The 26,539-nt window shown below is 38.4% G+C and overlaps 1 protein-coding gene across 6 annotated transcripts in view; it reads left to right on the top strand.

Moving 5' to 3' along the window:
- Nucleotides 1–26,539, top strand: part of LOC139700136 (protein turtle-like) — a 744,763-nt gene that overhangs the window by 676,788 nt on the left and 41,436 nt on the right. For 5 of the 6 annotated variants that reach the window (XM_071598678.1, XM_071598679.1, XM_071598673.1 and 2 more), the window contains 2 exons: nucleotides 804–1,384; nucleotides 17,228–17,361. In XM_071598678.1, the coding sequence (XP_071454779.1) occupies nucleotides 859–1,384; nucleotides 17,228–17,361 (660 nt within the window). In that variant the 5' untranslated portion in view covers nucleotides 804–858. The remainder of the gene's footprint in view (nucleotides 1–803; nucleotides 1,385–17,227; nucleotides 17,362–26,539) is intronic. The other variant, XM_071598677.1, reaches the window with a different exon arrangement.

Here is a 26,539-nt window from a genome sequence, read left to right as displayed (position 1 = left end):
CGTACAAAAAGAAAAATAAAATTCCCTTGATTCATTTTATATTTTTTTTATTATTCGTGTCTAAGGTTAACTGTTCGGAAATTGTCATTTTCTAAAATAATTTATATTAAATGGAAGTGATATAGAGGATAAAATAGTGAGGATTTAAAGGCTAAGTTTTTAAGCTTATTCTCCTAGAATTCAGGGGAAAGTTCACGCCGAACTCAAAATCGGGGGGTTCGAGTTCCGCCTTAATCCGCCTTGTTTTTTTCAATGTTTGTGGTTGAGTTTCCAGAAACCCTGATGGTAAGCGAAGTTGGCGAATGGTGATGTTTACTGAGATGGTCAATATTGTTTGCAGTTTTCTTTAAAACCAAAACACGTGCACCTTTCCGAAATGGTGAAATTGGCGTTTTCTTAAATGACGGAAGAAAAGTTTTTTGTTCAGCAATTTCAAAAGTATTTCACTCGTATAATCTCGAAACTCGAATGAAACCGCAGTAAGCCGAAATTAAGTGGACTTTGATGGTCAGCATCCAGTTACATAGTTCAACGACTTCTACACATTGGCTCCCTTCATTTTTTTTTATTCCATCGCCCGCCACCCAAGATTTCAGGCGCTGTGATGAGGATGTGTGCGTGTGTGTGTGTGCTACTATTCGATTTAGAACATATTGATTGGAATATTTCAATATTAAGCAGTAATTTTATAGTAATTATTAATAATTGCGATTAAATTCCAATACTTCCATCGCTTTGCATTGCAATCGCAATCACAAGGATCAAATCTTTAATCTCACCTCTTCTCTCTTCGTTCCTTCCAGGTGATGGCAGGACTGGCCTTCCTCTAACAGTTACTATGGAAACAGGGGTCCCGGGATGGGCAGTAGCGTGGGCCAAGTGGTCGTCGATTGCATTCGTCGCCGCCAGGCCGTGAAGCCGCCGTACTTCTCTTGCTCACGCCTCGTCAATCCTGCCTACACCCCCTCCGCCGCCGCCGCAGATAGCGCCGCCGGCCCCAGCCTTCTCCCGTCACTCCTTCGAGTAACCGACGCCTACGCCGACGAAGACGACGCGACCCCTGTCGGAGGACCAGTGCCCACCTCACTCGTGGCCGCCGCCCGCCCCTGCCGAGAGGACGAACCCCTGGCAGCCGTCAGCGCTCCCGCCGCCTTCCCGCGACTTCGACGCACGGGGAGAGGACGATTGTCAGGTGGTCCAGAGGAAGACGAGGAGGAGGGCTACAGCAGCTGTGGGAGGAAGAGAAGAAGGAGGAGGAGAAGCAGAGGAGGGAAGAGCGGGAAGGTCCGAAGCCGCGAGGTCGGACCGGTTACGACAAGAGGCCTTGTGACCTCATTAGCCGCCTTTTTAGGCCTTAATCTCATAGCACTCCTTGCACCGTCAGGTAAGTTCCGCAGGCTGTGTTTTCACTGCCCAGAGGGACCTGAATTCAAATGTTGGGTTTCAATGGTCGTGCCTACAGAAAATATTGATAAATTAATGGATGCAAAAGAGTCCGGGAAAAAGAATGATCAGAAGTCCACTTCATTAAAATTCCATTTTTCAAGATAGCGGAAATACGTAATAAATATAATTGAAAGTATCTTCAAAAATATTTACTTTTTTGGAGGAAAGGAAATGAGTGCAGATTGAATTATTATAAGAAAGGTGTATAGCCAAGGGTGAAAAAATTAGCGTAGTAATGAAATTCATTTCGGTTTAATTTTTTCAGTAATCATGATTTTAAAAATATGGCATCTACAACACTGAGTCTGACAGTAAATGTAGCAGGGGAATAAAAACCATGAACCCCCTTAATATAAATATCTCCTCTTCGGAGTTGTTAATATCTAATAGTTTCTTAGCATAAAGTCAGATTTTAAAGAACTCCTATAATTAATTCATATGTTTTCTCTGAATTAAGAGAGACCAAACAAAGTGGGGATCAGGAGGTTTTTGAGCTAAATGAAACAGGTTATGAGAATGTAGAAAATATACAGATGCAGTGAGAGTTTCAAAGTGTGGTAGAGGCAGATTTCCATTGTTGAGTTGACTGAATATTTATGATATTTGCTTTTGATCTGGCCGCTCTATGTATAATTATTTGTGAAGATATGATGCTTATATAAAATCAGAGGACATCTTTTTATGCTATCTGTAGTTTGTATCATTATTCAAAGAACTCCATTATTTAGGAGCATGTTTAAGAATACAATCTTTCCTCAAAAAAATCTAAAAATCTGCTTCAATTTTCATAGGTTAATAGGCATACAGTATTTCTTAGCCATCTAGGCTATCGCATTTTAAGAGACAAGGATTTAGGAGATGAAGAAAAATAATTTTCCTAACCTGTTTCAGGAAGCGTGAAAATGTCATCAGCCATTTAAAGCTACTTCAAGTTACACTGATTCGAAGTGATTATTCTAAAAAGAGATAAAGAGAACACTGAGTTATATCCGCAAATATAATATTTACAGGCATTAAATAAATGAAAAAGTAGTAGGGTAGAAGGGAAAAAGGTGACGAGATAATTATAATAATAAAAGAACAGTTAATTATACATACACATATGTATAATAGAATAGTGATCTTGCGGCAGACTTTAGTTAATATGTAAGTTAAAAAAATTACTGGACACAGTTTTAAATATTTTAATAACGGAAATTAATAAGTTATAAATTAGCTAATTATTTTAATTAATTGAATTAATTGGAAATTTGCTTTTGTCACCAAAGTGAATTACCTACTAATCTTTTATTTGAAATGTATAATACAAATTTCATGTGCCCACTCTAAAAATATTCACTAATAGCTTGCATAAAAATAACATATAATACATATATATATATATATATATATATATATATATATAATTGCTGTTATATATTTATAATATTCTTTTATTGAGAATTGTTTGTTCCATTTCCTTCTAAATAATATTTTGTGCAACTATTATTCGGGTAGCTTAATTTATTTCGGTGTCCGAGTTTCCATGTTATATTTTTGCAAACTCTGTTATGGCCTCACTGTGTTGCGTAAAGCCAAAATAAGCGATTTCGGTAAAAATCGGATAAGCTTAACTAAAATGAGTTAGCCTCTGTAATTAAAAGGTATCTTGTCTCTTTTGGTCCCTGACTTATTTTGCTAATTTTCGATTTGTGGGATATCTGGAAACAATTAGCAACAAGCACATTTGTTCATATTTTTCAAGCAAATTCATTTTAAAATGATATTATTTGCACAGTATGAACATTAATGAATAACGATAAGAAATAAGATAGAGCTCGTCGTGATAATATTAGTGTTGATATTTTTCTATCCCTCGCCTTTGAATTCACTTTTTACATTGGGGTAATAATATTTGAAGAAAAGCTGTTGAAAATCTAGGAATATTTGTATGTAGTTTGCCAATACAGTTAATGCTCCGCAAGAAATTGTGACGTTTTTTTATGTGTAACAATATTTTAATCACATCTCTTGGTACGAATTACCGGCATCACTCTAGGGATTATCCCAGAACATCCTGATTGTCTGCGTTGTTAAGTGGTAGTCAAGCACTGTTAAAAATTTTATAAAAATGTCTCGAAAATACGTCTTAATCATTTAAAATTTCAGCAGATATTTAATAAAATTCTTGGCACATAATAATATTTAAACTCAAATCTTTCTACGAAGCTTAGAAGGTTCATTAAAAATTAACTTCCATTTTTTCTGCCATCACCTCTTCCATTTTTTAGGAGCCTCGATGTATTTTTGTATGATCAGGAGAGGAAAAATAATTATTATTCAATTAAAAGAGGGAAACAAGATTGTTAACAGGAATTTCTGTGGTCTCTTGTGCCACTGATTCCACGCCCACTTGCTCCTTTTCAAACTCAAGGGAAGCTGCCCCAAAAGCCGTCTGTCGTCTGCGGGTTAATGATCGGAAATGCACGCACGACGGGCGCATAATTTCACTCAGAATGTTCAAAATAGGTCACGACGGATGCGTGCCACAGCCAAGGGTGCATTGAATGTACAGCATCTTTAAACGCATCTCGCCGTGTCCGCTACAGACGGAGAATTATCTTTGATGCCACCCATTCGGGAGGCAAGGGGGGGGGGGGTTGGTGGGTGAGGAGAGTGGGCCGAGAAATGGGTGAGTCGGGTGAAATTACGAGCGAGGAGATAGATGATGGAGTCAATTGAATGTTGCGGTATCTTCATTGTACCGGGGGCGGTTCTCGGGCGGCGCGGTCGAGGAGTGCTTTCGGCTGGGCCCAGGACGGATGCGAGGGCGGCGAAATGAGACGAGAGGCAGTCGTTCCGGGGACGTTATCCTCGCTCCGGTGCATAAGTTCAGAGAGCGCGGCGACTGCGGCGACGCTTGCCGTCTGATGCTTGGCTTTTGAGTGCCGCTAATGCAGCCCTTGTCGATAATGTGCTGGTGCATAATGAGAGCGGGAGCAATCCCTGCCTGCTCCATCCTTGAGGTGGGTGCGACGGCCGGGGATATTTGCTCCGAGTCTCGGAGGAAGGAAATGTGAACGTCACATCATTACGTCAATTCATTATACTGTTTCATTCCTTTTTCTTGGTTCAACTTCGAGAAATTCGCCCAAAGCTCCGATGTAAATAATATAAGAATAACTTCTATAGCTCTGGGTAAAAAAACATCTCTATGGAGAACTAGTTATAAACGATCAAATGTTATTGCATCTGGATAATGTAGATTTAAAAATATTTTTTTTAGCATCCGCAAATACTACATTTCTAAAAGTATATTGAGCCCATGTAAATCTCCTCCTTGAGACAAAATATGGCAATTACTGCAACAGCACTCATAACAGTATAATCACTTTTAAATATTAGTAATTACTGCTTTTGGTAATAAAATATACAACTTTATAATAAAAATCCAAAATTTAGTTTGCGAAAATAATCATAGCTGAAGAAACATTCATAATGATGAAATTACAGCGGAATTTTCCATTTTGTTATTTGATTATTTCTTTGATTGATTCCTAGAAAAATAAATCCACTGCTATATTTGAATTCCAAGTACGTGCATTGTGTGTCTATGAGTGAATTCCAATATATTATAGAAATCTGAAGGAATTTGAAAAGGTAAATTCATGTAAATAATATAATGGGTAGAGAAAGGCTGGAAATATGATTCCTAATTGTATACTAATGCAATTCTTAAGGTATATTATTATACGATATTTAGTCAACCAAGTATTATATTATGCCTAAAGGCACGGTTACTGTTTTGAATTGTACGAAAAATAATATCAGCAAAATTTGCGGCACAAAATGATACAGGAAATCATTTAAACACTTTAATTGATGTTTTATTTTTTAGAGTTGTCCAAATGTATTTTAATCAAAGTAACATTAACACTAGACAAATTATTCCACAGTTTTTAAATAAACTAAATTCATATTATGCTTTTCCAATGAGGCATTAAATTAATCATTTTTAAATATTTTTGCATTACATTTTGAACGAATGTGGCAATTAAAGTATTTTTTTATGCTAAATCGACGTTATAAGCCACATTTCCTTTCTGTGGGCTGAATCTTTCTCGCCCGGATTTTACCTTCTCCTTGTATTCTTCAACCTTACCTTGCCATCAGTGCTTGGAACATTATAAGATATCATCTCTTCATAGCCGCTGTTTGTGCTTCTTTTCAGTCTCATCTGAAATTCGATTTTCAACCCCTACGCTTGCCTGGCACTCCATTTCCGTAACTCAAGATGTTCCATCATCTTATTTATTCCATCTATATTAATTTTATTTTATGTGATAGGGAACCATTTTTCCCAGGTGTGCCTCGCAGTTTGCTCAACCTCGTTAAATATTTCTTTTGCATTGTCTTAAAAGAAAACGGGCAATCTTCTAGTCTTCCACTACGCATCAAATGTAGAAAAATCGACGGTATGTTGTTGTGTCTTTATTGCATATTTCTCTTTAACGGTTGATATTTCTCAACTTGTAATAATATTCCCATTCATCTAGCCATTTTATCAGTGTATCGGATTAATTATTAAATCATGCCAACAATCATGTTGCAACTGTTATATATTTGAAATAACCTAAAGGTGGAATAACTGGCTAGCATTTAGGATCTATGTCGAATTTTAACTGAGGTATCTATTTATAGAATATATGCTAGGTGATCATATTTACCCATGATTCAATGACTACCCGGAAATTTATGTAGTATGATTAGGATAATTTTTTTATGAGAAGAGATAGTTTTCTCCATGATAGTTATACTTCCTTTAATACAATGATAAATAACATTAGCTGTTTAGCACGATGGAATATCAGAGACATTTGGTGGACCAGTTTTAAGAAGCTAATTTAATTGAAAATGTTTTGCCCTTGTGGCCCCGAATAATTCCGGTGAAAGATCCCTATTTTTTAATCGTTGCGCGAGCTTATTTTTATTCCAAATTAAATAGTCCCAAAATCTTATTCGAAGAGACCATGTAAAACTCAACCTCAGGATTATGCGTGACCCACAAAGCTAAATGTCAAGAATTTTAAAATTTTGCCCATTCTGATTTTTACCTTTGGTCCTCAACGGAAAAGGCTCCAAACAAAACGAGTTTGAATCAAATTGGCTCCATAGGCCCGCCATCATGGGAGTATGAAATTCACTCGGGGAGGGGCAAGAGGAGTAGCAACGCCTTTGAAATTCCGCGGCGGTTTCCTCTCCCTCACTCCCTCGCTCGCTCTCAAACGAATTCAGCGCACGTATCCGTTCTTTTGTTTCCGTCGGCACGTCTTTTTCTTCCCGCGTCCCCGACTCTCCCGCACCCTCCCTCCCAAAGCTTCCTCCTGATTACATCTCTTGACTCCACCCTTCCTCACCACCACCCCTCTTTCTCCCCCCCCCGATCCCCACGTTCATCACCTCTGCCAAACCCACCACCCCCTCTCGCGTCCATTCTCCTCCCTTTCCCTCTCTTCCCCCATCGTCACCGAAGACTCACGGCCCGGCACGCACACGATAAAAAAATCTACGGCACGCACGCACTCCCACGGCTCGCAATCGCTCACGGAAGGTGAGGGGAGTTTTTTTTTCTAATCCAAACATACAGCCTCCACCTCTTGCCCCTCTCCCCCTTTCCACCCGGTTCCCTTTCGCTACCACCCCCCCCCCCAGCCTCCTCGCTCCATCCCGTCCTCCAGGGACACGTCCGAAAATACGCATCCCTCCCTCTCGCACTCGTAAGCACACCTTGGCGGATTCTCTTTTATCAACGCCTTTCCGCCGGCTTCCTTTTCCCTATCCCACCACCACTGCCCTCCCGTTTAATCAACTCTCCCCGCGGAGACAAAAAAATACGGTGGCGGAAAAACTGGCGTATTTCGCGCCCGCGCGTTGAACAGTAATTAACTGCACCTCCTGCACAGCCCTGAAATTTTCACCTTGAGGCAAAGCTTGATGTTTGCTTGTGCTGAATTACAGCGTTGCTTCTCCTACTGAAACGTCCCGAATGACAGTTTATGAGAAGTTTCCCACGTTCTCCTGCCGGCTGCGTTCCCGTTTCTCACGGAGAGGCAAGTTTGAGCTTCCCGAAAATATGCATTACAGTCCCAGTCGGAAGCATTCATTCGATCCGAACAATAAAGATCTCAAACTTGAAGAATTTGATTGGATTGGGCATGAAATGAGGGGGTTGTAGTTTTTCTTGAAATTTTATCGCGGTGGCATAGATTTAGTTGACACATTTTTTGGAGTGTTAACTTGGAATGTCTCAGGACTGGAACCTAATAGGCAAACCTATAGATGTGGCTGGATAAATTTAATTCCCCATTTCGCCAAAAATGTAATAGTTACATGTTTCGGGGTATTGTTCATGGGAGTTATTACACAGTCGCCATGGTAGGGTGGAGCATATACTGTGTCCGAATCAGTTGCGCCCATGCACACGTATTCCATCTTTAATCGTCATTCATTATGCCTATTTATCAAGTAACGACCAAAATAAAGCTCTCTTTCTTTCTCTATGCTCTTCTCTACCGTCCATATCCGTAATTTTGTTTCTTAGATGCTACCGTCCCCCTGATTCCTTTTATTCAGTCTTCTCCTGTCCCTTATTAAAAATCCCGTATCGGCATCTCTGATCTTCACCCTCTATTGCGATCTGCCACACCAACCGACACTTATCTTTGATGTCCCGATAGGCGAACACTCCCTCTCACCCTGTAACAACAATCATGAACACTCAGTTGATCCGATTTGACTACGCTAATCCGCACGTCGTTAACAATTGCTCTCACTCTTCCGAGAGAAGACAGTGCAGTCCATTGAGTGCATTTGTTCAGATAGTTGAAATACTTTTCTAATTATTTCAATTTCTCCATGCCGTTGCAAAGTTACGAGAAATGCTGCCGGTCATAGTTATAATGATAAAATGGAATGGAAGGATCTCGGGCATATATAAAATTACCACTATTTTTTTTCTTTTAAAAAATAATGTTTCGAAAATGTCTGTTTTTATTAGATGAGCAACTGAGGGTCTAATTTATATTCAGTTTTCTATTTGAATTTCAAAACAAAAACGAAATAGTGATTTTTTTTCTTATTTATTGTTATTAGTGATCTCGTAAAACTTAGAAAGAAGTTAAATTTTTCGTAACCAAGCTGAAAGAAAATTGAAATTGTTCTAGCTGTAGTGGCATACTTTGTCCGGTACACTGTGTCTACTGAAAAGTATGAGTCGTTCGTTTTTAGTAAATTTGAGTTCTTACGTGCAGATAATTTGAGTGATTACTTTTCACTCATCAATTTAAATGTAATGACTTAGATGTCAAATTTCAACCGTTGTCAAAATTCTGCCATTTAAAATTCGTTGATTCCGAAGCTTTGGGCGGCCGTGTTTTATTCGGAGCATTGAGATGGATACCCGTGGCGTAATTGGAATGGGATGTGCAGCGGCAGCATAAGGATTTGATTGATTTATCGAATGTTTTGTCACAAGTGGAGTCGCAGATGACAAGTCCCAACCCAACTCAAACTTGTATTCTCTTTTTTATATAACAGCGGTTGACACACCATTTGAGCTAAATAATCAATTTTTTAACGCGAGCATGGGGTAAGAACTTTTATGAAGGTATGTTTTACTGTCACATGAGCGTTTAACTGTTAACTTTTCAAAAGTTTTAATTCTCATTGTAAATGCACTTAAAGAGGGGTATGAAAAAGCTTGTTAAATCCCCAAAGCATGCATAGTAGGCATCACTACTGAGTAGGTTTACGTAGACTTGACTGAAATAAAAACTTAAATTATTAATTAGCATCTTAGCTTGTGAACGGATGTACTTCTCTGTGGAGTGTTGATGAGTTGAAAATGGAAATAGTTCACACTAGTTTAATTGATATTTATGTGGAAAAATATAGCATACGAATCGTTAGAAAAAAGGCCCGTAATTCACATCAAGCGCATGGCTGATAAAGGAGAAGTTAACTTTTCGGAAAGGTATATTCTCTTGTGGATAGTGCTGAAAGAAAAAAATGGGTATGTACTTTCTCACAAAATACACCCGTGATGCTACCCTAACAAATATGCGGGATTTGTGACATGATATTCAGAGCATAAGGTGACATGATTTCAAATAATGTTTTGCTAAATTTAATTTGAAATACCGTGCTAAATTTGAGTCTCACTGCCGAAATATCAATTGCGTTCAGCTGCTCAAAGAATAGAACTTCATAATCCGTTTTAAGGACTCGATTTCCCAGTTTGTCGATAATTACAAAACTCTGAATCACCACGTCCCCCTTCCCACAGTGCCAGATTTACCGCGGATGTGAAGTCCCTCAACCATACGCGAGCGTGACCAAGGAAATTCTAAACACTTATAAAGACTCCTAAGCGGTTTGGTTTCCAATGGTTATGTTTTCCAATCGAATGATTGCGGACAATGGAGGGTCATTGTGGTGTTACCTTTAGAGCTTGGGTATGATATTTCAGCGAACTCCCTCGGCGTCAACTCCCAACTTGCGTGTGATGTACTCATCGGCCGAACTGGAATATTTCTCTTCTCTCTCCTCTTTATACGCGCGTGTGTGTGTGTGTGTGTGTGTGTGTGTGTGTGTGTGTGTGTGTGTGTATATATATATATATATATATATATATATATATCGATGATATAGAAACACTCACACCAGCAGTATAATATTTGGACGGCACAATAGAACACAAACAAAATAGTAACACTTAAAGGACACTCATATGGTAGATTGTTTAAGCTCTCGGACTTCTTCAAGTAAGACTGCAGTCTTACTTGAAAGCTTAAACAATCTACCATGTGAGTGACCTTTTAAGTGTTACTATGTTATTTGTGTTCTCTTGTTCCGTCCAAATATTATATGCATATATATATATATATATATATATATATACACACATAAATATATATGTAAATATATATATACATATATGTGTGTGTATATATATATATATAATTATATATATATAATTATATATATATATATACACATAAATATATATGTAAATATATATATATACATATATGTGTGTGTATATATATATAATTATATATATATACACACACACAACATCTCTCGTAGAATTGGCGCTTGAGTCGAACGAGCGATCTCGAAATGGCCCCTTCTTCCCTCTCTTGTCATCTATCTTTTTCTTTTTTATCCCGCCCTCTTCTTCGCCAGCTCTTCAGCTCCACTTCTTTTTCCCATTTCCGTTCGGCCGCTCTCTTTCTCGCTACCCCCCACCCCTATACTACTTTGCAGCTTCTTTCCTCGCCATCGACGTATTGCCAGTCGTCCTTTGTCGTCGTCGATTCTTTCTTTTATGCGCATATCTCTCGATGGGACGTGGTAGTCCAAAGAGTAGAGCGTTAGACTGCTGGTCGGAGGGCCCTCTTGATTCCCAGGAACACCTCTGGGGACCCTTAGCTTCACCCAAGCTCATGAGGGTAGAAAAAGAAACTTTGCACTTCCACATAAATATTTAATACTTCACAGGACCATGTTGCGCATCATCACCTGATGATGAAACCATGTGCAAGTGCAAAGTGCAAAGTTTCTTTTTCTACCCTTATCATGAAGGAATTCCACAAAGTTAAGCCTGAAGCCGTTATGTTCGCCCAAGTTGTTTAATTTTTCGGGCACCATAGGTTGCTCGGGGAAGAAACGCTTCCATAACGTGATGCGATGGTGGGGCTAGGTAATAGGTGAGCTCTACCCGCTCCTATCAAACCAGCATTGGAATTAATAACTGTGCTTGTCAATAAATAAATGAATGTACATATATATATATATATATATATATATATATTTATTTATTTATTTATTTATTTATTTATATTTTTTATTGCGCTTGTGATTTGCTCGATACCGCCTTCCCCACCTCTCCTTTGTTCGTCCTTTATATGTGCTCCCATCCTTTTTCCTTATATCTTTTTCCATGTGAGTGAATATTTCTTCACTAATTGGCGGGATTACGTGTATTGAACCATGTCCCTGCAATTCCCATTGTAAAAGATTATAATACAGTAATAGGTATAGAAAACACGCAAAAGGGCATTCACATTGCAGTTAGTTTAAATTTATGGGTAACCACATTTGTGGAGTGCATCGTGTAGAAGGCTCCAGCAAAATAAAACCCTATATTACACATTACATTTAACAACCCTATCTATATCTGACGTAGGACCCAACCTATGCACCACCAATTTTCTTGGATCCCACAGTTAAAAATCTTTCTCAGAGAAATGTTCCCTATTTCAAAAACAATGACGTAACATCATCTATTCTGCCTCAATGCCCCTCTCTCTCATACAGACAAGCCGCCAATTTTATAAACACCCTGGAATTCACCAAAACACACCCCATAGGCAAATTTCCCCATCGATCGTTGACTTGTTCCACCCCCAATGTGAAACATGTGTACTCATTTGATTTACTCCCCTATCTCTAGATCCCCTCGATGCCTCCCCAATTCACTCCCTAGCCAATTACCTCTTCAAAAATGTAATCTATCTCCTCTTGTGCAACCAATATTTATCTTTCTACTTCGGCGAATGCATTCCTCCTTTGTCCATCCGCATGAACAATCACCGCTGTTCATTTAATGCCACCTCCCTCTCTTCTCTTCCTTTCCCTTCACGGGCGAAATCAGACAGCCTTTCCTTCGATTAGTGTGTCTCCCCAACCATTCTTGAATCTCTCTCCGAATTCACCACCCTTATGAAGGTGTGAGATGGCGAATCCACATTTATCTAGGCATTCAGATCGTTTGAATTTCCCGGTCCAAGCATTCATCTTTGAATCTTTACCGCTCCCCTCTTCCCAGCTCGCGCCGCCTCCCCTCCCCCCCAACCCGCAGCCCTCCTATTCCTTCCGTCTAAAAACATTCCAGTCTGACCAAAAGAAGGCTTAATACGAAAGCATAAACTATCTGCAATTTGAGTGCCCTTTTACATATTTTCTACTTATAATTCTAGTTTTATGTAGGTATATGTGTATATACATACACACACCTACATTTGGATGATAATGAATTTAATAAAGCAAAGGTTACGCGGTTTTCCAGAAGGAGAAAGGCTAAGGTGAACGTTAAAATAGGAGGGAAAAAACTAGAGTCGGTGGAATACTTGACGTATCTCGTGAGTGTTTTGAACCAAAATGGTCAAAGTATTATGGATGCAAGGAGAAGAATTTCGATAGGCAAAGAACCTTTTGTACGGAGGAGAAAATTGATTATGCGGGCTTAGAGTAAGAATGTTAAGAAAAGGCTCGCCTACACATTGAAATGGAGCGTGGTTTTGTTAAGTGGGGAAACTTGGCCATTGAAGCAGGATAATAGGCGTAGATTGGAGGTTTTTGAAATGTAGAGGAGGAGAAGGATGGAGAAGGCGAATTGGATGGAAGGGAAAACAAATGGTGCTTTTAATAGTGGGGGAGGAGAGGGTATTCCTCGGAGAAATTCTAAGGATACAGAAAGAATGGATACCAAGCATATTGATTGACAATGGGATGTTGAAGCCTGTGACAGAGGGGAGAATGTTGGCAGGAATATGATGTTGGGTTACCTTAATTGGTAGATTACCGACAATGATGTGCTAAATATATATATATATATATATATATGTATACACACATATATATGCATACATATATATATATACATATATATATATACATATATATATATATATATATATATATATATATATATATCGATAGATGCATATACGCAGCGTTTGCATGTCGATAATGCCGACCGACTTTTATGCTGGAAGTGGAGAAATTCGGTTGGTTCTGGGTTGCCGAGGGGTGCGTGGAGAGAAAGCGCTCTCGGGGTGAAATAGTGGTGGCGGGGTATGGAAGAGCGATGAGGGTTCCCACTAAGGGAGAATGACTAAGGGGCAATCGAGACCGTTTCTCATCCCAGCCCTCGGAACTTTTCTCAACCGCCGTTCCCCCGCCTCCTCCATTCACCTACCTCGAGAACCCTCTCACCTCCTTCCCGACTCCTTGGTTTCACTTAATTGTGAAGTCAAAACTGGCCGCTCCGTGAGACACAACGGTGCCGGTAGGGATCTGCATCGCGGTGGGGCTGGTTAGCAGGGGTGAATGGTGGAGCAGTGCGCGAGAGGACGAAACGACGAGATTCTTACGACCCAAGGAAAGGGAACGAGCAAGGGCTTAAGGAAACACAGGTGCAAAAAATAAGAAAGCAATAGAAGGATGAGGTAAAAAAGGTATGGGCAGTAAATTTTGGAGAAAGAGGTCAGTAGTGCAAAAAGCATCGAGTGATATGTGGCGTAGTACTTAAAAAGGATATGGCCAAGGGAAGAGGGTGATTAAGAGGGAGAAGGAGGGATTGTTTTGCGCGGTGCAAAAAGGTTTTCCGCTAAGCAACATGATGAAATTTGTGGTGGGAAGGGGAGAAGCTCAGTCTCCACGGATGTATTTCACTGGCTCCTTATGTGGGTGCTTCTAAATAAATATTTTCGACACCCACCGATTGCCATACATAGATTCATATTGGTGCGTATATGCATAATCAGATACTGGTAATAATTAGTATGTGTTTACATGTGTTTGGCATGTTCGTGGAAAGGCTCACGAAGCGATCGTACATAAAACTTAGGTGGCACGTGCACGACAAACGGAAAATACGTAGAAACAGAAAATTACGCATAAACTTATGAGTGCTCGTGTGTGTAAGTGTGTATATATGTGTGTATATGTGTGTGTATATATATATATATATATATATATATATATATATATATATATATATATATATATATATATCTTTGTTATATTACTATATATATATATACTATGTTATATTTGTAGACATGAATACATGTCCCCTATCGCAATCACTGGCACTAATCTTACTCAAATCGTCAGAGGAGACTGCAATTCGACCCTTCGGGGATTTCACTCCACCGGGACTTAATACAAACTCCCTTTACACTGAACGAGTGATCAGGACCCACGGTGTTAGGAGCAATAGAGTTTACGACACAAGACGGAGGCAGTGGTAGGTAACACACACAAATGAACATATCTGGTGATGCACGTAAACATCTTTCTGCACATCCTTTAGCTGTCCTCTACTTTTGTTTCTAATATCACTAATGAATGCCACACGCGAGCACACAATGCTATATATATATATATATATATATATATATATATATATATATATATATATATATATATATATTGGCTGAAAGAATCGGGGCGCTTGGCGACATATTAGACCCACGGATCTCAGGGTAAATTGACTATCCTCGATAGCTCAAGTGGTTAAGAGCATCCGCCCGGCAAGTGGAAAGATCCGGTGTTCGAGTCCCGGTTGAGGAAATATTTTTACTCTTGTGATCCGTTCGATTCCGCCTTCCCCACCTCTGTTGTGTTCGTCCTTTATATGTGTTCCTATCCCTTTTCCTTATATCTGTTTCTGTATATATGAGTATTTATTCGCCGTTTGGCGGGATTTCGTGTTTGAATGTGTATATACATATATATATATATATATATATATATATATATATATATATATATATATATATATATTCACACACACATGTATATACATACATACATATATGTTATCTATATACAATATATATAGGAAAAAAAAATATATATATATATAAGCGCACACAGATGAACATACACTGACGATATGCGGTGTACATAAGCATGCGATCGAAGTGGAATCGATGTGAGAGGTCTCCTTTCGTCCTTCTTGCTGCTTGAAGCACGGTTTTTAATTAACGCTTCGATAAAATGGTCTCCCCATAGCTTGCTTCAGTGGAACTCGAGCATCAAACTTCTTGGGATTAGTTATATTTTTTTGCCTGCAGGGGTAATAGAAGCAAGTATCAATTCTCGAAAGGATTCTGATTGCTCCCTGGGTGTATACAAAAAATAATTCTCTGCTCTAGGCTCTCAGCCGTTACTGGTAAGACTACGGAAGATGTAAATGTGTTCCGTCCGCAATAGTTTTTATAAATCTCAGTGACCTCGTTTGCATTTATTTCTAGAGTATTTTTATATCCATAAGGTGAATTGAACGCTATTCTTGGATAATTTTATTTATTATTTATGATATTTTTCACGGGAGTTCATGATTCTCGAAATCAGTAAATGATGTCGATGTTTTTTTTAAAGAATCCATACCATTGCACAATTATTGCGGTATTATTCGAATTTTTACTGTGCATTTGTCCGACCACTTATTTAATGGACATACCTTAAATGTTTCTACTATTAACATGCGTTCTACTCTAATTCAAGAAACTGTTTGGAACTATAAAATGCTCTTCGCTAATTACTTAATATCCTCTTGTGGAATATAGTATTTCACTGAATACCTCTCTACACATTAATATTTAAGTCCGGTACCACTACTTAAATTTCAACTATGACCTGATAGGGAGGGCATTTTAGATTTAAGTAAAAATTATGTTAATATCCTGAGAAATACAATGTATTTGGTGTGAATTATATCTGCACCATCTGTGAATCAGAGGAAATATATTTGTATGAGAGTATCAAAAAACTTCCCTACGACATATTCAACCGCAAAATAATTTTGCTTCAATTCTCGTGAACGCCTCAGAAAAAGAAAGCTAAAAAATTAAATTTCATATTTGTGTTTTCCGATCTTTGCCACAGCGCATTGTTAGTTCTTATTTTATGTATTACACTAGTATATTGTTTATTTTTCAAATTTTTTGAAAATTTGAGAAGTTATATTTTCGATCTTGCTGGACTCAAGAAATAATTTGATAACTTGTACTTAATGGAACTTCTCATTATCAATTTGCAGATGACAATTAAAGTAGCGTTTTAAAAATGAAACAGTATTTAATTCCATGTTTCTGCTTATTGTTTCAGATACAAAATCATTTCAATTTCATGTCACTCTGTTTCTAGAAAAACGCTGAAAATTCGGAATGGCCTCAAAAGAATAAAAGATTTCTTGACCAAATTATGCAACACCATTTTTTATGCCACCACAGTTACATGGTTGAATAAACTAGTCATCAACTTTTAGTCCTTGAGACCTTGAGTCTCATCTCTAAGATGGATATTGTCGTGATCAAATTTTCGGTGCAACATGGCACTATCAGTCAATGAACTTCACAAAGATCATTACTACTGTTTTTTTTCATTTCATGATAATAACAACGCATTTCTCATACCAGTTCTTTTAAAAGTATGCTACAATAATACGATTGGAGGGATGCGAATCAAGTAACGATATCATTAAAGCAATTGCCAAACCAAACTGGGAAGCAAGAACAATGATCGTATTTTCATAACTGAATAACAGATCTTATAGAAGTCATACGGAAATTCCGATCCAAACCCCTTACGTTCCTTGGTATTGTTTGCTGAATTAGAGGGAAAAAAATTTTGAATGCTCTCATTTCCGATACATTTTAACTTTCTGCCTGCTTAGTATCATTTTTTTGCATTCCGCAAAATAACTTTATTTTACGGAAAAGGAGTCACCACCACTTCCCACTTGCCACCCCTCTCCCCCGGCATTGCACCTTAATATATTTTTTATGTCATTTAATTTCTCAGGCATATTTAATTTTGTCTAAAGAGGTACTTAAGAGAAGTGGATGAAGTGATTTCTCAATGATGAGAGAAACGAGTGAAAAATGATTTCCCCCTTGATATGTCGGCACTGGATTCTAAAAATATTTCTCTTCCATTTCCACAGGGTTGTGCTTCCAGGATGCGGTCCATATCACCGCCATCCTGGGCGAATCAGTGGTGTTTAACTGCCATGTTGAGTTCCCAGGGGACCATCCGGTCCCCTATGTGTTGCAGTGGGAGAAGAAGGTAGGCGACACGGTAGGCCTCGACTTCATCCCAACTCTCTCTCTCTTTCTCTCTCACTGTCTATCTGTCTTCTATCTCTTTCTGTCTCTCTGTCTCTCTCGCGCTCTCTCTCTCTTTCTCTGTCTCTCTGTATCAATTCTCTCTCTTTCTCTTACTCTCTCTCTATATATATATTTGAGTATACACTTTGGTACACGTCGACTTTGTCGGTTTGTGCCGACAACCAACGCTGCCGTATCCAAACCACTAAAATCCTCCCAAAACCCCTACATCCGCTCCCCCGAGGGACTCCACGTTTTCACCATTTCCCCCCACTCACTCCCTCACCTCTTGGTCATCCACCCCACCGTTTAAAGAAAAACATCGGCTGAAACCCGTTGTTTTTTCCTTCCTCTTCCCAAACATTTGAGTCAGATGCATTATCATGCCGCCGTCGACAGTTTTGGAAAGAACATCGACGGGAACCCTTTAAAAACCCACCCATTAAAAAAATCGTTTCCACCCGTCACCCCCTCCCTTCTTACGTTCAAGTCCCCATCTATATTCTCTCTCTCTCTCTCTCTCTCTCGCATCCCTTTTTCACCCTTTCCATCATGACCTCAGCCGAGAAAGCCCACCTCGGCGTGACCACCCGCAACGGCGCGCCTCACTTCTCTCACCTCCTTCGACAGAGAGAGCACCACCACGTCTACAGGACACGGATAAAGGGTCACCACCACCACTTTCCACCACTTGCCACCCCTGGCACTGCACCTCCGAATGAAAGCACTGGACCGGTCTGTCGGTCCATCACTCTGAATGCCTTGGGAATGATATCACGGTGGACGGCGCCGGGGGGCCGCCGTACCCTGCCGCCGCTGGTTCGGCCGGCGAGCCCCGGCACCGTCCCCGCCACCGCTCGGTAATTGGCTGCCGAGGCTCATCACTCACATCACGCGCAGGCTTCGCGAGCTGCCATTTGCCTTAAAAAAATTTGTCTGTTAACTTTTGTAGTGCTGCCACCATTTCGCTGACTTCTCTGACTCCTCGTCAGTGTGCAAGATATTCTTTGCATTCATACGGTGAATGTTTCAAGTTCTAAATTTTTTTCTTTGCTCCTACCTGTTATAAATCATGTTCATTTGTTAGAATGAGAAGGATACAAAATATCCTAGGCTAAAAATGTATAGCAAAATTTACCTCTAATTTTCATGGGAAGGGGTTGGATCTCTCTTTTTGATAGTATATCTGCTGGTTATTTACATACCTCGCGGTATAGAGGAGAATACCAGGGTCCGATAGGGTCGAGTCATTCTTTTTTTTCCAGAACAGCTCCATGTTACTTATGCTAAACATTTAATATTTTGAATTCGTATGATACATTTAAGTTCCCGACTATTTTTTTCAATTAATAAACTTTAAAAGCAGCAAAATTTGTATCCAAAATGTGGATTAAGTGGAAATTTCTTTTTCCAAAATAAACTGTTGTGTGAGCGGCCCATATTAATAAAATTTTCAAACTCTCCTTTTTCCTTGTTGTCAAAAGTGAATTACTGACTTTTTTATCAGCAGGAATCTTAGAATGTTCTTTCACATTACTGATTTTATATAATTATTTTAAAATAATATTTATCACTCGCAAAGAAAGAATAATTTTTTCATATAATAGCCTCATTAATTATAATAAAAAATTGTAATAAAAATCTGAAAAAAATAGAGCATTAGACTAATAGCTTGCAGTTGATTGGGTGTTTGGCTAATTTTGAAATTCTACACGGCGAATATGGCGTGAGTAACGCAAATGATGTTCTTTAATCTAGCTTCAAAATAAACTTATTTCAATTATTTGATGAGATAGCAATGGTACGTCGCATTTCTTATCTCCTTGGTTGCTTTTAAGGTTGCTTGAGGTAATTTTGGATCTGCATACATGATATTTTGATTATTTATCGTTCCATGAGATCAAAAGTAGAAAAGGTGGCAGCCCTACTCACCCACAGTGACCAAATAAGGCGCTTGGATCACTCCTCGGTTGTAGACGATGCAAGCACTGATCCTGGCACTTTTCCTTGCCACTGGCTACCAATTGACCCGACACCTACGCCTTCTCAACGCTCGAGACACTACTTTCATTTCCTTCATCAGCCCCTCTATCGCCCTGCCATTTCCTGGACCCCCATCAATAATAACTCAGGACGATTCATAAGAATTGACAACCTCAAATCCTTCATATGGCGACCAATTTTGACTCCATACTAAAAGAAGTATTCAACAGAATAGAGATTACAACCCAGACTTCATCCGCAAATCATTAGCACACTCTTCTTCTTTCAAAGTGAAGTGAAGGAACGAAGAAAATGACTCGCCAAAATTGAATGCTAAATTCTTTACGCGATGTGAAAATCCACACGAAATTCCATGAAATAATTAATACTTTTTAGCGTAGAAATATTTTTCTATGAAAACTACAAGGTTTATTCTCAGAAAATATTATTTTACCCTTTAAATATCTGAGCAAGTAGTCCTGCTAAAGATCTGAATACAATGTGCCAAACCATCTCTTTACGTCATAAACTTTCTTTACTATAACTGATTCAAAATTTAATTATATTGCTGGATAAAATGTAATTCATAAAATAGATTCCGTCAAAAGTATTTAATATACTAAATATGTAGTTCTGTCTGATGAATTCTTAATCGCAAGTTTACTGTAATGTAGTATTCATCCTAATGCATTCCTTAATTCCGGCTGTGAAAACATTAAAATACCATTACGGAACTATATCAGGATTATGCTGTGTTAGTACACTTCTTTTACATCACTAACTTACCCAAGTTATACTTTTATTCACGCATTTAAAAGTAATTTTATTATCAATTTAATATTTTGATGTCAACAGGGTAAAGATTACATGGATTGTATGACACTTCCATCCATTAATTTCAACTCGCCAAACAAAGCTGCATCATTTATCCTCAAAATTGTTTACAAAAGTAGTCAGAGAAAATCTCAATTATGCCAAGCCATTATTTTGCGAGCAAAATAAGGTGGGAACTTAAAGAGCGCTTTAATTACTAGAAGGGATTCTGGGATTTTAATTGCTTGAATCGATATCACTTTGATGTTTTCCATTAAAATTTGCGCATTTTGTATAATCCTTCCATTTTTGAAATTCTACGTGATTTTAATTATTGATTTCAATGTTATTTAAAAACCAAGCACCTTGTACTAGTTGATAACTCAAGTCTGGTAAAAAGATAAGACATATAAAACAAAATATTCTTCTGACGAAAAACATCAAACTTTTGTTCCCCTCGAGTGCTCCGAAGTTATTTTGCAAGTGCTATGGAATTGCCTTGAATCCAAACTTCCGCAGTAAACACGGGATCATGAAAACAGAAATACTTCGCAGCATGTCCTCTTAACGTATTTAATCCTGCATGCCATCACATCCTCGTGGATTAAAAAAAACACCGAAGCTCCCGTGCTCCCTACATCAGGTGGCAGTGCACGTGTATAAATATGTACATATATATTTTTTTGGACAAGGAGCAGTCGTCGATTCGTTGCCATGGTCCCGATATTCGTTTACAAGTCCTCGCTACCGGAGCACGGAGCGTCGAGCAGTAATCCTTTAAGCGCTCTCCTGGGAATAATCGGGGAGCAACGCTTCAATTTGTTTGCGAGAAGACAAAAATACCAACACGCGCTCGAAGCCATTCGCTTGCTCTCTCATCTTCCTGCCTCATCACAGTTTTCCGGTGACACTGCGAGGGGGATTAATAAAGCTGCTGTTCACAGGCCCTGACATTATTTTGACAGTGATGAGAGCCCGCCTCCATTCCGGGGTGTCCGTTTTTAAGTACATGGTGCCGTCTTAGGGCTACAATCACCACTCGAAAAATTGTCCCCCGTTCCATCTCTCACGACTGTTATTTTAAACTCTCTCTCTCTCTCTCTCTCTCTCTCTCTCTCTCTAGCTCCCAGTAAACTTAAGTACTAGGTTCTTAAACCATGAAATAGTAGGGTTGTTATAACAACAGAGAAATATTGGCACACCTTCTTGTTGAACTTCCACACTGTACAACGAGCATATCATATTTAGGAGTAATGTTAATGTATTGAACTGGTGTATTGTTGGAACTATTATGTGAAGGTATGGAGTCAAAAATTCGCCCTGACTGTTTGCTTTTGATTCATTTGCAGTGATGATTGACGACTTGCCGTTAGAAAATAGAAATCGATCATAATTTGTGAGAAATAATAAACTGGTGTTCAAGACTACATTTTCTATGGGATAATTTCAAATAATTCATTTTCAACCATATATATATATATATGTATATCATCCTATCGATAACCCCAATAATATCAGAAAGGTTTTCAGGGTGGTATTTGATTCAGGGAAATTACAGAAATTAGTGCAAATCGTTTTAAAGGGAAAGCATTTTCACTGTCTAAAGGGTATTTTTAATTCCTTTGTCAAACCAAACGAGAAAAATTCCTTCAAGCGATATACATGTAATAAATAAAAGTTAAAGCAGATTAATTGTCCCCTAAAAAAATTTTCGTTGGGAGTATTTTTTGCGTATAACGTATTGGCGCAGTAATTATTGGAACTTTGCTTCATATTCCAAAAATCGTCAATCAAAATGTCAACGTAATCGCATGAGTGATCGGCCATTTGAAACTTGAGCCACCGGACAAATATTGAGTACCATTTAAAATAAATTTCATTAAAAGTCCAAGGAGCTAAAGAAAATTTGCTTGAATTCGTTAGTAACGGCAAAACGGCTGGTGTTCTATCACCTGGAGCTAAATAACGTAAAATAGCGATAGTCTTGCTCTGTAAGTAAACAATATCCCTGAAAAATTGTCCAAAATTCAAACAAATTTCCAACACCCCCTGACTTTATTGGTTGCCCTTCCTCATTCTTCCCTGATCCGGCGTCATTCCTTCTATCATAAGAGATCCAACATTCCAAACACGTAAAGACCCAGAGGAACCCAGGACAGAGTTGCTACACGTGTGGAAAAAAGGAAATAGTGAAAAGACTCTGGGAAACGAAATATTATTCCTCGAAAGATAGAGATATCCATAAAATTTATATATATATATATATATATATATATATATATATATATATATAATCCCCGCTAAAACTCCTTAATGATAGGTTGACGCGAGAATTCTAAATTTCAAGTCGTTGAAAAACCTGATAAATCGGATAAGTTTCGGCATTCCAGAACTGTAGCAACTCTAACGTAGTACCACTTCAATAAACACCTCCACGGTGATTAACATTCCGTGAGGAGTATTAGCAACCTCAAACTCTGAAAGAGAGAGAACATGTTCAAAATAAACCCTCGATACATCGGACCAAACCTCCCTCCTGATATTCCCCCCCTCTCCCCCGTTCCCCGTTCTCACTCCAAATCCTAACCCTTAACTCTTTCGATTCTCACTGTTTAGCCGGAGAAATACTTACGAAAAAAAACACCTCCAACTCCCTCGTCCCTTTTCTTATTCTGTCACTCTTTCTCTTCACTCTTCTTTCTCTCTTTCTCTCTGTCTCACTTTCGCGCACCCTTTCCCCGCCTGTCTGTCTATCTGCCTGTCTTGTCTTAAAGATCCGCGCACCGCCTTCTTCCCCTTCCTCCTCCCGATGCTCTCTTCCAACCCAAGTGTGTCATGAATCCCAGGAAAAAGGGGTTCTAAGAGGCCACCCCTGAATGAATGGGATTTTCGTTTTAGTAAAAAGGAAATGCATAGATGATTGAGATGGCTCGCCTCCACCCACTCCTGTAGTGTGACAAAATATGAGCTGTTAAAAGAAAAGGAGTGGATAAAAACGCGAGGTATTGGCGCAGAGATTGATTAATTCATTTAGTTTTTTTTGTTTTGTTTTTCGAGGAGGCGAGTTGGCATTATTTTCATATAAATTAAGTAAAACTCACAAGGGCTTCCCCTTTTTGCGATCGTGCCTAGTTAACATGGTGCTTCATAGAAAGATCCCCCACAGTCAATTTGGAGCGCCTCGCGCCTTTGAATTATTTGTTTCAATTAATCGCTCGGTGTCCCTCGTCCGATTCCGCAGAAATAATGACTGCTGTTTCGGTCGAGCGTAAGTAGACCTAGGGGGAATGCTCATTATTTTTAACACTGTGCAGTGGAGGGCAATCGTGTTATCAGCTCGGTGCAATGTGATTACCCAAATATCTCTCTTAATTATTCACCGATTATTCTTGATACTCTCACTTTAGTAGCTTTATGCCGTATGGCAGCTGCCTCCTGACAATTTAAAACTTCTAATTGATTACGGTTTGTGAAATAAAGCGTATGATAATGCTGAAGGGGTTTTAGTCTACTAACAGCATATGTTGTACATTATAATTCTCTATTGCAAAAACTCAACAGCTTTTTTCTTCGCTATATTTGTTATAATTATTTAAATGAAAATAACTTACGCGTTGAGAATGATTGTAACATATTAATTCGAACCCGTAATGTAAAAAGCACCTTAAATCAATGATTAAAATATTTATTTTTTTCATTCGTTCATTTTAATTCTAAAACATTTGTCAAGGCACTCCACGGCACAGTACATTTTCATGATATTTTTAGATGCATTCCTCTTGATACTAAGGATTAATTATTTATTTATCTATATATAATTATTTTTTTAATTGTCATTTATCTCTACGGAGTCCCAACCACTTTCAAACCGAAACGCCCTTCCCTCTCTCGGAAGAATCCTTCAGCCACCCTTTCGTTTCCACCCCCGCAAATCCTTATTTTCCCAAAAGAGCACGACACACCGAGTCATCCCCGTCTGATTAGTTCTGCTCTCTTCCTCGAGACAAAGGACTCCAGAGGAGTCACAGCCCAAGAGCGCTGCTGTTTGGCCTCCCCCTCTTACTCCCGCGTGTGTGTATTTTCCCACAGTGCTATTCCCACCCCATCCTCACAGTCCACTGCGATTAGAACTTGGAGAAGAGGCCACAGCAACTTTTTCTCCCTCCTCGCAGTATTAATACGTATTAATATGTAGTTTTTTCTCTGTCTTTTTCATTTTTTTCAAGAAATTCCTTCATTAAGCATTCCGATACATTTATTTTTTTTTTAATTTTTGGATGAAGTGCACTCACCTCACCAATCAGTAAATGTCTTTGGAGTGTCACTTCACCGTCGAAGGCCAGGAAATGTATAGGCAGTTAAAAGCTTGAACGCTTTTTCGAGCGACTTTTTACTCACTTTTTGCTACCTGTCTCTTTCTGATTTTTGATTGCCCATTTGTGTATATCTAAATCACAATGTGTTTATATATATATATATTTATATATCTCGCAAACTTGTGCAAATTATAGTCCAACCAATATTATATTGTATATAATATATATATAAATAGCTGGCACCTTTAGTATCTTTATGTCTAATTTTTATATATATTATTATATTTCACGGTGAATATCCTAAGTGCACATTTAACCCTCAGGATATTTCCGTCAATTTCACCACTTTTTTCACTCTTCCAACCGTTCACTTTACCTTTCAAAATTTCCATTCGTATTTTTACAGTCATTTTAAGGCACCTTTTTTGGTTTCTCAGATAGATATATGATATTTTACATTTTTTTACTAATGCCAGTATATATATACCTATATAAATGCACATTTTTTTACGAATCTCTGCAGCTGCTGGACATCTTGCCGTATTCTTTTCGTAACATAGGACACAACAAAATTAATCAGCATTCAACCTGGTCTAATTCAAACCATAATGAATATTTATAATATACATGATGCTCTTTTGTGTGTGTGTATTTATTTTGAAGCTGTGTTGAAAGCAACTGTGGACTCCGCTCAACACACGGTAGAAGCCTCTTTTTTACTATTTTCTCCAGATCGCGAGGCGAATAGTTTCTTACAGCTATTAGTTAACCTCTTTCTCTATTTCTTTCTCTCACACACTCTTTCATCCGACCGTCCTTTGCCTCACCCATCTCTGCGCCAAGTTCCCTTGAAAAAACCCTCAGCCGACCCTGGTAAACCTTCCTCGAACTTAGCCCTCAACATCCTCATATACCCTATTACGGCTGCCAAGTACTTCTTTCTCTCTCTCTCTGATTCTCTCTTTCTCTCACCTTTGGCTTTACCAAGATCAGAAACTATTACTGCAAGAATACTAAAGACGGGGCTCGAACTCCGACCCATAAAACACCGCCTCCTATTCCTGCATGCATCAGCTGTCTTTCTATTCTCTCTTTCTCTATTTGCGCTGCACACATACTCTCTATGGTTTCGCAGGTAGACGCATGTTTGATGTGCAAAACACGAGCACACAATGCTTTGTGGATATGGCTTCCGTTGAAAAACTCTGTATATATATATACTATTTTATACAAAGTAAACAGCTGCTTTTGACGCATTTGGCTTATATGTAGTCTATCCGTCGGTAATTTGGTACTTTCACTTTCGAATCTATTTGATACTTCCTTTTCTCTCTCGATGAACTCGTATGTTATTGTATTGTGTATGTAAATACTTATGTACACATGTTAATATATACATATGTATATATATATAGTTTGTAGTGGTAGATATTTGTCCTCTTGCGATTCGTGTAATGTATTGTTGCATGAATTTTTGAGATTTTACTGACGAGTGTAATGAAAAACATATTCGTCTTTTATTGCTGCGATTTTGCGTTTAAACGTATCACCGACGGAGCTTCCGAGGAAATCTTTTTGAATCTTTGTAATATCATAAAAAATAAAAGTAAGACAATTTTCATGACAAATTTAGGATGAAATGCTTTCGCTAAAAGAAGTAACCGCGGCAAGCGGGAAGATGTATGTGAAAAAAAATGTAGTTCGAATTTCTTAAATTGCGTTTTTAAATTAAAATCTCGAAGAAAAATTTTGGATTTAGATTCAAATATGACCCAATATTCAATTCAAAGAAGAGAAATTCATTTAAATTATGTCCATCTTAAAAATTTTTATCCGCTTATTTATTTCAAATGTCACGACTGGTTCACATTGGCATGCAAAATTCTATTTTTAGCCAACGCTTCGTCAATTTGGGAAGATATTCTCATAGAAAATGACTTCAGTATACTTTCTTTCTTATATCTGTATCCGCTACTTCCATGTAGCCAGGAAAGAATTAATCCGTTCATATAACATAAATAAATCCAAACTGATACA

Source organism: Hetaerina americana, unplaced genomic scaffold (assembly GCF_022747635.1).
Source record: "Hetaerina americana unplaced genomic scaffold, ioHetAmer1.1.p SCAF_10, whole genome shotgun sequence".
Taxonomy (NCBI): Eukaryota; Metazoa; Arthropoda; class Insecta; order Odonata; family Calopterygidae; genus Hetaerina; species Hetaerina americana.
The sequence above is the reverse complement of the archived record's forward strand: the minus strand, read 5'-3'. Positions and strand labels throughout refer to the sequence as shown.